This window comes from Sceloporus occidentalis, unplaced genomic scaffold, assembly GCF_023333645.1.
Source record: "Sceloporus occidentalis isolate IW3139 unplaced genomic scaffold, rSceOcc1.0.p SCAF_2, whole genome shotgun sequence".
NCBI lineage: Eukaryota > Metazoa > Chordata > Lepidosauria > Squamata > Phrynosomatidae > Sceloporus > Sceloporus occidentalis.
The window spans coordinates 269122758-269135343 of NW_028316982.1; the positions used below are offsets into that span (position 1 = coordinate 269122758).

At 41.5% G+C, this 12586-nt stretch overlaps 1 protein-coding gene across 1 annotated transcript in view; it reads right to left on the minus strand.

Annotated features, from left to right (window-relative positions):
- Window positions 1-209: 209 nt before the first annotated feature.
- DGAT2 (diacylglycerol O-acyltransferase 2) overlaps window positions 210-12586 on the minus strand; it is a 55205-nt gene continuing 42828 nt past the window's right edge. The window contains exons 5-8 of the mRNA XM_089513017.1: window positions 12177-12381; window positions 10118-10292; window positions 7416-7618; window positions 210-5855 (exon numbers count right to left, since the gene is read on the minus strand). Of these exons, the coding sequence (XP_089369143.1) occupies window positions 5701-5855; window positions 7416-7618; window positions 10118-10292; window positions 12177-12381 (738 nt within the window). The 3' untranslated portion in view covers window positions 210-5700. The remainder of the gene's footprint in view (window positions 5856-7415; window positions 7619-10117; window positions 10293-12176; window positions 12382-12586) is intronic.

Consider the following 12586-nt stretch of genomic DNA (forward strand, 5'->3'; position numbering starts at 1 on the left):
ACAAAGATATTAGCCGCTTTGTTTGGGCTGGTAAAAAACCTAGGGTTAGATTTAAAATTTTATGTGATAAACCGACTCGAGGTGGTTTAGGTCTTCCTGATCTGAAAACTTATTTCTATGCCTGTGCCTTCGACTGGATGGTCGACTGGTTTAATTTGCAAAACAAACAGCTTTTGAATTTAGAACTATCTGACACAGTTTTTGGAATTCATGCCTTTTTATTTTATAACAAGCTTGCTGCTAACAAAGAATTTACAAGCCACATTATTAGAAAAGCATTGTTTCGTGTGTGGAATAAGTTTAAGCTGACGCTGTACCCGAAATTGCCTCTCTGGACCTCAACTAATGAGGCTTTCCATAGAATCAATGTAATAAGTGACAATAGATGGGTAACGTATCAGGATTTAGTTGTAATAGACAAAAAAACTAATAAGATAACCATGAAAACGCAAGATGAATTGGAAACAGAGGGCTATAATTTCAATTGGTTTTTATACCGTCAGATCAGAGAGAGATTTTCATTTGATTTAAAAGCTTTCAACATCCACACAACATATTCAAATGTGGATAACATAATTTTGACTTTGAACAGCTTTGCTGAAGTCTCCTTCTTCAAGCTCTGATTGATCCTTTATTTCTGCCTTCTTGTTTAAGGTTTCTGGAGTATTTATATGGCTTAGCAGTTGGAAGATGTGCTCTAACAGTGCCTTCCAGCTTACAAAGTGGTGCACCATATTTTCTTTCAGTTCAAATGTTGCTTCAATGCTTAATGCCTGTTGGCTTGTCTTCATGTCTTCCTGCAAAGCTGACAAGACCTTTTTTCTCTTTTCCTGAAGAGAAGCTAACTCTTCTTCTAGATTTTGTTCCATCTTTGCAGTGAGTTTCCTAGTTCTCACTGATTTGGTTTCTGAATCTGCAATTTCAGTTTCAATAAGCTCTTCAGGTTCCATGTTCTGCTGTTGCAGTATTAGGACTCTCCTGCAGGGGGCGCTCTGCAGTCTTCACAATGAGGACTGAGCTATGGCTGCCTGACTGCTTCTAGGATTTCCTGCCCTTTTAGCTCTCCTGCAAATGCAGACTCCTTAGGCCCTTTGCATGCAAAGTCTTTGTAATTGCAACAGTTTGCACAGACCTGGGTTGCTTGGAATGCACACGAAGGGTTGCAAAGGGCTTTAATTGCTCTGGCCTTTGCTATCTAGGCTTCCAAACTGTAGGCTAGGAAAACTCCCCTTCTTGGCTGGCTCTGTTAGCAGAACTTTCTTTATCTGGACCTGGGAAGGAGATTTCCTTTGACTGTTTTGTCCCAAGAGCAATGCTATGGACTCTGTGTCTAGTTAGGCCTCTGGCTCTCGGGAACACAGCCAGAACAAAAGACTTGTCCACAAATTTCTTAAGTTTCCAAAGTTTTACTGATTTCTTCTTTCTCAATAGTCCTTCCTAAATACCTTGCTTTATTCTTGGTGAATTGTATCTTTCTTCTAATGAAGCTTTTGTGGACTTATCTTTTTTCTTTGTGGACTTATCTTTTTGTCAAAGGAAAATACTCTCTCCAGGTCTGACTTGGCTGAAATCTTACTACACACTGAAACTAACTAGAGGGAGACAGTAAGAGACCCTGGGATTTCTCATAATCCTTGCTTTTCTTAAAGCTGTAGATATCTATTTCCCCTTCTAAACTAATACATAGAAAAGCTAATATAATCTTAACTAAATATATGTCTCAAGAGCATAAAACCTAGGTTGATGCACTGTTGCCACTGTCTCAGCCTTGTATCTTCAGCTTGTTAAGAACTCTTTTACGTTCAGCTTCACAATGAAAGTGGGTCACGTGCGTCTAGGCAGACAGAAAATCCAACATTATTTTCCTTACATTTATTTCTATAAATTTGTACAAAATACATTTCCCCCGATACACAATATTCCATGAAATGCCCAAATGTTGGAGCATTTTTAAAAAATCTGTGTACACTTCATGTTTAAGATCACAGGGATGCAAGAACCCAAGTCCTGGCCTTCTGCACCACTTGAAGGCACATTTTCAGCTTGGATCATTATCAACGATTTAAAACAACTGAAGGCGGCAGGTTAAACATGCAAATATTGCAAAACATTTAAATATATATAGATATGCACACACATTGGGCTCTGAATATATTTCTCTATAAAGCTTCAGTGGACATCCATGTAAACATTTAAAAACAGTCAATACATTGTGCAGAAGAGCTATTGTTATATACATTCATCACTGAACTGAGTAATCAGCATTGTCATCTTTAAAAATTGATATTTCCAGAGTTACAGGGAGGTCTGGCTTCCCTCAAAATATTGAATCCATTTGAACTCCTGCTAGATTTAAATATACGCATGCAGGATTTTGGATTGCCAGCATTACTTCTGCAAAAGGCTCCTATGCTTTTAATATAAGGTGGGCAATGCCAGCTGTTCTGGGTGTCAATTCTGTCCCCCAAGAAACAATAGAAGTAGCTTTAGCCTCTACCCAATTTGGGTACCAAATTACCAAGCGCCCTTAAAACATGCAGAGAATTCTTGTTTCCAAGTGGCTTTTCCACTTTGCCAAAAAAGCCATCCTGTTTTGTATTTTCAGTGATTTGCCACCAGACTTTGATGAAGGGTGGTTTTGCAAAGCCTTGGAGCAGCAAAAACTATATCCAATTTTACTGGTTTTTTTTTTAAAGTACAGGCTCAGAGAGGGATAAATCCCATTGTTTAGATTTCAGAATATCAGCAAGGTGCATGTGGTGCTTTCCAAAGTAATGTAAGTCTACAGGACAGTTCTGCACTCCAAGGTGCTTACTCAACCCAATTGTTGCAGCGGAAGAGGCAAAAAGAAGGGAAACATGAAAAGATACAAGCAGTGCATATGCACAATAGCTACAGACTGAGTGGTTGTGTTATGAGATGGATGTCTTGGAAAGATGAGAGAGATGACAACAACATAGAATGGTGCCAGGAGACATTTCCATGTATTAGTAATACGCCTTTGGATAGCTGGATTTCTCTATCCCACACCTTCACAGATGCAGAGGCCTTCTCTGTGGCTGCTCCCACATTTGGGCAGTTTGGCAGCTCCTTCTTTGTTATCTTATCAGCAAAAGGTTAAGATGTTATTTTTCCAGCAAGCCTTTAGGAACTGATTTTTAATTGAAAAGGGGCTTTTTAGTGGCGCTCTACTGTTTTCAATCTTTGCTTCAAATTAAGATTTTAAAAACTTTTCTATTATCTAAGAATAGTTAAAACATACAAAATCAAGATTAAAGTATGTTTTTTATTGTAGTTTTCTGCTTTTTGTGAGCCTCTTTGAGTCCACATCTGGGAGAAAGGTGGGATATAAATAAAGGGGTGTATGGATAATGTAGGCTAAATAAGCTAACAGTAAAGAAATATGTACAGTTGGCCCGCTGTATCCATGGATTCTTTATCCATGAATTTAAGCATCTATGGGTTGAAAATATTTAAAATAAATTCCATAAAGCTAACTTCGGTTTTGTCATTATATATAAGGGACACCATTTTGCTATCCATTCTATTTAATGGGACTTGAACATCCACTGATTTTGGTATCCATGGGGGGGGGGGGGGTCCTGGAACCAAACCCAATATGGATATCAAGGGCCCACTGTATTCCTTGAGTGGCAAAAAGCTAAAGAATTAACAATCTACCTGTTCTGCATCTGGTAAAAACACAAGAGCCTTGCTCAAAAAGCAGCTGGCAATCTTTTCATTCACTCTTTCCCATTCTCTATCATGTGCATGCAGTCTCTCTCTCTCTCTCTCTCTCTCTCTCTCACACACACACACACACACACACACACACACACAAGAGCTGTGTCTTGTTGGAAACACAAAGGTCCACTGGTCAAATACTAGATCTCAATTCTGCTTTGACATACCTGCTAAACAATAATACTGAGCTTCCAGCATTTCGACAGGATTGGTTCCAAGTCATCTTTAAAAAGGTCAAGTTGCTATAGCAAGACCTTAGAGAGACCAAGATGAAAGAAGGGCCAACGTGAGGATGTCGTGGAAAGCAATTAACTGAGCAAGGACTGTTTACCAACATGGCCTTTTGGTTTTTTGAAAACAAAAAAGTGGAAAGAGAAAGAAAGAAGAAATGTAAGAAAGCATGGGAATTTGCATTGCTTGTGCTTCCTGGAGAGAATTTCCCCAACAAGAAATCCCCTTGCGCTGCATAACATTGGTCATGTAAAACAGAATTAACTACAGTACCAGTGAAAGAGGCTTTAAAGAATGGCTTTGGAAGTGAGTGTGTATTCCATGAAGTGGGAGGAAAAAACAAAACTGAGAAAATAAAAAATCCAAGAATAGTGTCTGTGCAATTCCAGCTTTTTCTTTGGATCCATGAAGACTAGCAATCACTTCCTTTTCCCTTCCAATTAAAATCGTGATTCTTGCTAGGGAAGACTCAAGAGCAGAGAGATGCCTTCTGCCATGGCTCCTAGTTTTCCAGGAAAGGACAGGGAAGGATAATGTTCCCTTTGCTTTTCTTTGGTTCCCTTTGCTTCTGAAGGGGACTTTCTTTCCCCCGTGACTCTAGGGAAAGAAATAACCCCTTCACTTCCTTCTGTGCATTTCCCACAGTGGTCCGACACACTAGTGGCCCCCTTTATCTGGTTATTGCCTGTCCTTGTGCCTTAAATGAGCATGAAATGACATGATGAGATGACACAATCAACTCACACAAAATTACAAAACTTGCTGGGGCTCCACTGTGAAGCCGATTTGAGAGTTTGCAAATTACAAGTGCATGTTTTGAGCCCACACCTTCTCCCTCCCATCCTCGACCCAGGGGTGCGCACACACTCACAGTGGCTGCTTCAGGCAACAGCGTAATTTGGGTGACAAAGACAATGTCACAACATATGCAGTTTGTAGAAGATAGAGAAATGCTTGCCGTCATCCTCTCCCAACATTTCAAAAATTGCATTCTCTTGCATTATCTGTTACCATCACTAGGGGGTGACATTACGGCACAAAGCCTGCTTCCTCTAGCCTGGCCAATCAGAACAAACCCCTGTCCAAATAAGTTGGACTACTTTCACAAACCCACCTCCTTTTTTGCTACCAGTTGGCTAGAAGAGGCCATTGCTCAGTGGCAGGGTACATACATGACTTTCATGTAGAAGACTCCAGGTTCAATCCCTGGTATTCTCCAGTTTAAAAGGGTCTCAGCTTGGAAACCTGAGAGAGGCCTCCATGAGATCCAAACTAGCAAAAAATAGATCATACTCAGTGTGGCTGATCAATGGCCAAGGTCAGACGAAGGCAGCTTCCTCCATATTTGAACTGCTTTGGTTCTAGCTCAGGGGCTTTGTGTTCTGCCTCAAATGGCCAACATTTCAAAAGGCAAATCAGTGCCTTGTGGTCCCTTCCCATTTAAGAGAACATTGCAGGGAGATGTGTCATGTCGCTGTGTGAGCAAGAAACACAAAGAAACAGGGAAAAATGTTTCTGTCTAACATTTCAAATTTTTAGGAAAACTTATTTTCCTTTTATCCTTTTAAAAAGCTCACACATACTTCCACACTCACTTCCCTGATTCATAGACCAAAAACACACAAAGTAGAACACAACTTGGATTCTGGCAGGCAAGAAAGTGTCTCTTTGCAAAGCCAGGTTGCCGCCGAAAACACAAGTCCAAAGGATCATCCTTGCAGCCCATCAATTGACTTCCAAGACCTCTGTTTCTGGCAGGCCAAATTTCGTCTTGTACTTGTCAAAAAGTTTAATCAGAGAGTTCATGTAGAGGGTGTGATAAAAGTCTACTTCCTTCTGGCTTGGATTTTCGATTCTGGGAATGGTGATGGGTTCCCCGACTAAAAGGAAAAAGAAAGGATCAAAATAAGACAAATGTTCAATGAGGTGCAGCCCCATAACCTAGCCTTCCTCTAACTGGTGTCTAAAACCCACTCTCCCATCTCCATAGCACACTGGCTGTGAATTATGAATACCGTAGTCAAAGAGATCTAGATGGTCAAAAGGCAAGTTAGCATTCAAGAGAAGTACAAACTTACTTTGATCAGAATTACAAGCATAACAGGTAGATCAGAGGAATGCTGCAGTCACAGTATCATAGAGTTAGAAGAGACCACAAGGGCCACCCAGTCCAACCCCCTGCCATGCAGGAACTCTCAATCAAAGCATCCCCGACAGATGACCATCCAGGGTTTCAACAAGATTCCCCTTTATATACTTGTTGACAAGGTAAGGGTGCTGGGTGTGTTGGGGCCAGAGAAGATAGGCTTTCAAATACTTGAAGATGGCTATTTTGCCACCTATCACATAGAAGATGGAAGGAAAAGCAACCTGAGAAGATTGGACAATTTCTGCAGTCACAAGAACAAGACCAAAAACAGTGGGTTCAAATTACAGGCAAAGAGGTTTTGACTAAACGTGAAGAAGAACTTTGCCAGCTGTTCAACTGTGGAACAAAGTGCCTCAGAAGACAATGGACTGGCCATTTACCATCAGTAGACTCAACTGGAGTGAAAAGAAACAACAAAAATGGAAATGATTGCAAAGAAAGGGGGAAAACCTTCACGCCACCACTTTTGCCCTCCAGGAGTGAGCGAAGAAGGCAGTGCAAAGAGAAGGAGTCCTCACTCCGTCCCCCACAGTCAGTTTGAAGGTGATACAAGATGTTCTGTAGTTTTTGCACTTATCAAGTCATCCCAACCTAAAATGGCAGCTGTGCTTACCAAACAAAGCAAGAACATCCATGTTTCAAACCTTGGAAAAATTGCCTTTTGGACTACAGCTCTCAGAATCTCTCAGCCAGCCATAATTTGTCTACATTTGCCCTGTACACCAGCAGCACTATGTACTCTATGTGCTGTCTTACTATGAGCTGCTAAATAGCAGAGGTGGGAATCATGCAGCCCTTTGCAATCTTATACAGCATTGATGGTCCAGGCTGGAGTCTTACCACCACTTGTATCTTTTTTTAGCTTTGGGGGAGTTTGTGGCCAAATCCCCTACTCATTTGGGGCTGGATTAGGCCGTTTTCAGCCACGGCACCCCAAAAGAGCTTTACTTTTTCTTAAACAGTAGCAAACCTGATGAAACTTCAAATCTAGTCTGCTAAAATGACATCTGTTGCAGGCATGGCCATCTTGATGTGCAGCAAGTCATTTTTTTAGAGGTGTGCATTGTCTATTCAGCTCACACACACACATTCATGTGTATGTGTTGGGGCATAGAGCTAGCAATCAGTTTCAAAAGTTGTTTACCCAAAACCTTGCTTCTGTACAAAATGCAAAATAATTTTAAAAACACATATCAAAATTATGAAGTCACAAGTACACAAAGCCAACGTTGGTCTTCAGATCAAGCTCCCAAGTTAGCCCAAGGAAGGCTTCCCCCCCAGGAAGGCTTACCAACAGTGGTAATGGGCTTGGAATATGGCACCAAGCCCCAGCTGGTGGAGGAGAAGAGGCCTCGTCCATGAAAGACGCAGGGAGCAAAGCCAACGTATTTCTGGAACTTCTTCTGAACCCATCTGCCCCAGGAGCCTTCTTCAAAGACGACCTGCTCATAGACCTCATTCTCGCCGAAGGAGTACACAGGAACCAGATCTGCTCTGTAAGGTAGACACAATTCAGACATCAGAACCAACCCTTCCTTCCAGAATGCAAAAACAGTTTTCGCAGAGATTAGTAAAGTTCCTTTTTGGGTATTACAGCTCCTAGCAGAAAAGAACATATGAAGCTGCCTTAGACCGAGCCAAACTGTAGTTCCATCTGGTTCCACCTGATAACAATTACTTTCCAGGTTTGCAGAGAAAAGTCTTTCCAAGCCTTATCTGGAGGCTCCTAGGGATTGAACCTGGAACCTTGTACATTCACAACACACACTCTGCCGCAGAACTACTGCCAGTGGCAGGTTGTCTATGGGATGTTCTCTCAAAAAAGTCATTTTTCTAAGCTCCTCCATCAGAGGTGGACAACTGTGGAAGGCTAAGGGGCTGCATTGGCTCCCTAGAGGACCTTGGAGAGCTGCACCCCACGAACACACTGCAACACCATTCTCCCATTATTGTCCCTAGATACCCTTTAGGGGATGTGGGGATATTGTGGCCTTCTTTTAGCCCTCTCCAGGGGCATTTTAGGCCTGGAAGAGGCCTTTTGAAAATAAAAACTGGAGAAAGTGAGCAGAATTCACATCAGGTTTATTTTCTGTTTTTAAAAAAGGGGCCTACTGCCCCTAAAATATGTGTGTGTGTGTGTGTGTGTGTGTGTGAAAAATGTGATAAAACTACTTTAAGGTAATCATGGAATCATAGAGTTGGAAGAGACTGCAAGGGCCATCCAATCCAATCCCATTCTGCCATGCAGGAACTCTCAGTCAAAGCATCCTCAACAGATGGCCATCCAGCCTCTGCTTAAAGACATCCAAGGAAGGAGACTCCACTACACTCCGAGGAAGGTGTGTGTTCCACTGTCGAACTGCCCTTACTGTCAGGAAGTTCCTCCTAACGTTGAGGTGGAATCTCTTTTCCTGCAGCTTGCATTCATTGCCTAAGATCCTAGTCTCTGGAGCAGCAGAAAACAAGCTTCTCTCTCCTCAATATGACATCCTCTCAAGTATTTAAACAGGGCTATAATATCACCTCTTAACCTTCTATTCTCCAGGCTAAACATCCCCAGCTCCCTAAGTTGTTCCTTGTAGGACATGGTTTCCAGACCCTTCACCATTTTAGTCACCTTCTTTTGGACATGCTCGTTTCTCAATGTCCTTTTTGAATTGTGGTGCCCAGAACTGGACACAATATTCCAGGTGGGGCCTGACCACTATTACTTTCCTTGATCTAGACACTATACTTCTATTGATGCAGCCTAAAATCGCATTGGCCTTGTTAGCTGCCCATTGCACTGTTGACTCATGTTCAACTTGTGGTCTACTTGGACTCCTAGATCCCTTTCAGGTGTCCCCCATTCTATATCTGTGCTTTTCATTTTCCCGCCCTAAGTGCAGTACCTTACACTTCTCCCAGTTGAATTTCATTTTGTTAGCTTTGGCCCAGCTTTCTAATCTATTAAGCTCATTCTGAATCTTGATTCTGTCCTCTGGAGTATTAGCTATTCCTCCTAATTTGGTGTCATCTGCAAATTTGATAAGTACGCCCCAAATTCTGTCCTGTGGGACCCCACTGGTCACTTCTCTCCAGGATGAAAAGGAGCCATTGTTGAGCACCTTTTGGGTTCGGCCGGTCAACCAATTACAAATCTATGTAACAGTTCCTTTGTCTAGCCCACATTTTACAAGCTTGTTTGCAAGAATGTCATGGGAAACCTTGTCAAAGGCCTTACTGAAATCAAGATATACTATATCCACAGCATTCCCTTCATCTACCAAGCTGCAAATTTTATCAACGTAAGAGATAAGATTTCCCTGGCATTACTTGTTTCTCTGAAAACAAAGTAAAGATTACTTTAAGGTAAAACTAATAAAAGCCCAAGTTTGAATAGTGTTTTAGATACAGAGAGAAGAAATGAAGAGAACAGGAAGGATTTATGTTTAGGTGGTGGGTTGTTTGGTCAGGTGAAAATATCAATTATTGGGTTGTTTGTTTGCTGTTATTTTATCTTCTCTTGTCTAAAGTTATTTGTATTGTTTATGTTGTGGTGATTTTAATGACAGTAATTTTTTCTTTAAAGAAATGTGGTAAATGTTGCCTCACTCTCTAGAGGGCCATTTGGGGACAAAACAATTCAAGAAATATTTTTGACCCTTGCAAGGCACAAAACCAGCCCAAGGGCCACGGGCAGACCTTCCCACTATATGATTCTATGCCCCAGCGTGAGCTTCAGCCACTGGTTTTTAAGTATTGAACACACTGCCTATAAATATAGCCACCTTACTTAATTAGCTTTTAAACAGAGGCTGGATGGCCACCTGTCAGGGGTGCTTTGATAGTGTCTTCCTGCATGGCAGAATGGGGTTGGATTGGATGGCTTTTGGGGTCTCTTCCAGTTCTATGATTCTGTGATTCATAACTGTGGCCCTACAAATTCACATTTGGCCAATCACCCAGCTGAAGTCGAAGGGTTTCATAAGGAAGACGTTCATCTCTCCTTACCCGTGTCGTAATGCCAGCTTCACAAAGCCCTTCCGGTTCTTCAGGGTGACAGAGTTCTTGCCTGGCATGCAGTTCAGGGACTCAGCTGCGCCTCCTACCACAATCACAATGGCGTTCCCGGTGCCGTTCTTGGAGAGGATGTAGTCTATGGTGTCGCGGTTCACTGGGCAGATACCTGAGCATTTCGAAGGAAAGAGAACCTTTAGAACAATTTATTTATTTACTGTCATTTATGCCTCATCTTTCTTCTAGCATAAGACCCAAGGTGGCTTAGAAATGCTAAGCAAGACAAAGCTAAAAACTTGGTAATAAAAAATTTTAAAAACACAACTTGAAAAGTTATATCAAAATACCATCAACGTTTTTAAATGTAAAATAATTTTTAAGGGTAACAATAAAGTTTAAAAATGCAGCACGCAACCCCTGCAACAAATGAATGGTGGCTTTCATGGGAGCAGGTGGGTTTTTAATGATGTTCTTAACTCTTGTATATTTTATGTGATTTTATACTGTGCATAGATGTTTTTAATTGTTTTGAATTTTACTGAAATTGTAAATGTTTTATCCGAGAGAAGCCTTGGGTCTCTCCGGGGAGAAAGGCGGTATATATATGAATTATTATTATTGTTATTATTATTATTATTATTATTACTAAACTTTATTTCTAAAGCGCTGTAATTATACACAGTGCTGTACAAAGGCAGTAAAATTAAGGAATATATAAAAGCCTGCCCGAGGCATACACTCTAAAAGTAATAACAATGAGATAGAGGAATAGATAAAATTACAATGTAGGAAGAAAAGACAAATTAAAAAAACCATCAGATATAAAAGCAAATCACATCAAACATTATCAGACAGCCAGATGACAATCACATAATAAATAAATAAATAAATGCCTCTTTGAACAGAAAGGCCTTTGCTTGCCAGCAAAATGAAAGCAGAGAGGCAGCCTGCCTATCCTCCTGTAGAAGGGAATCTTGTAGGCTGGGAGCAACCACCAAAAAGACCCTATCCTGTATCCTCAACAGACTGACTTTTGATAGTGGTGGGGCCGAGAGAAAGTCCTACCCTACCCAGAGCAACTTAAGACTTGGGAAGGTTCATATAGCAGGGCATGATAAGCCATCAGGTCCTGTGGTGGGGTAGATAAACCCCTTCCCTTGAAAGAGGAACAAAAGTTGTAAGTGGACATCCTTTGCAACTTGATAGGAAGTAGAATATGGATAAGGTCCTTTTTACTACAATTCCCAGAACCCCCAACAACATGGTTAATGAATGCTGGGAGTTAGAATCCCACCCTCCCCCAAAGGATCTTTTTTCAATCTCTGATTTCAAGCATTAGAATCACAGAATCATAGTGTTGGAAGAGACCACAAGGGTCATTCAGTTCAACTCCTGGAATAGTAGTCAGGCACACCTGGAATACTATGTCCAGTTATGGGCACCACAATTTAAAAAGGACATTGAGAAACTGGAGCATGTCCAAAGGAGGGCCACCAAAATGGTGAAAGGTCTAGAAACCATGCCCTATGAGGAAAGACTTAGGGTGCTCAGTATGTTTAGCCTGGAAAAGAGAAGTTTAAGATGTGATATGATAGCCCTGTTTAAATATTTGAAGGGTGACCTATTGAGGATGGAGCAAGCTTATTTTCTGCTGCTCCAGAGAACAAGACCTGGAACAATGGATGTGAGCTACAGGAAAAGAGATTCCACCTCAACATTAGGAGGAACTTCCTGACAGCAAGAGCTGTTCAACAGTGCAAGACACTCCCTCGGAGTGTAGTGGAGTCTCCCTCCTTGAAAGTCTTTAAACAGAGGCTAGATGGCCACCTGTCGGGTATGCTTTGATTGAGAGTTCCTGCATGGCAAGGGATTGCACTGGATGACCCTTGTGGTCTCTTCCAACTCTACGATTCTATGATTCTATGACAGTTAACAACGAAGAGAGCATTCCTTATCCCTGCTTACTTGTGGAAAGCCTCATGACATTGAGAGGATTTTGAGTGAGCTAAGATCCATTGGGTTATTCTTCTGCACACAGTTTATTAATCCTTACCTCCAGACATTAAGTAGTCCCTCAAAATGGGCATCCGGAAGTTTCCAGCCAATGTAGCAAGGTATGGCCGGATCCCAGGAAACTTCTGGCCCACACCCGTCGCCTCTGTGCTAAAATTGCAGAAGGCACCCAGTCCCATGATCCCATGCGGGTGGTAGCCAAAGATGTAATTCCTGTTGATCATCAGGTTGTGAGTTTTAACCAGCTGGGGAAAGAAGGAAGGGAATGTAAAAGTTACTTAAATGGACTCAAAAGGCCTTCCATTTGTGTTATAAATGAAACACTGATAAAGTGTGGAGTAATCCATACACAACACAGTCAGCCCTCCACATTTGCAGCTTTGATTTTAGCGGATTTGATTAATATGTTCTCTCTAGGAATATCTAGGTGCTTCAGTGCAACTCTGCTGG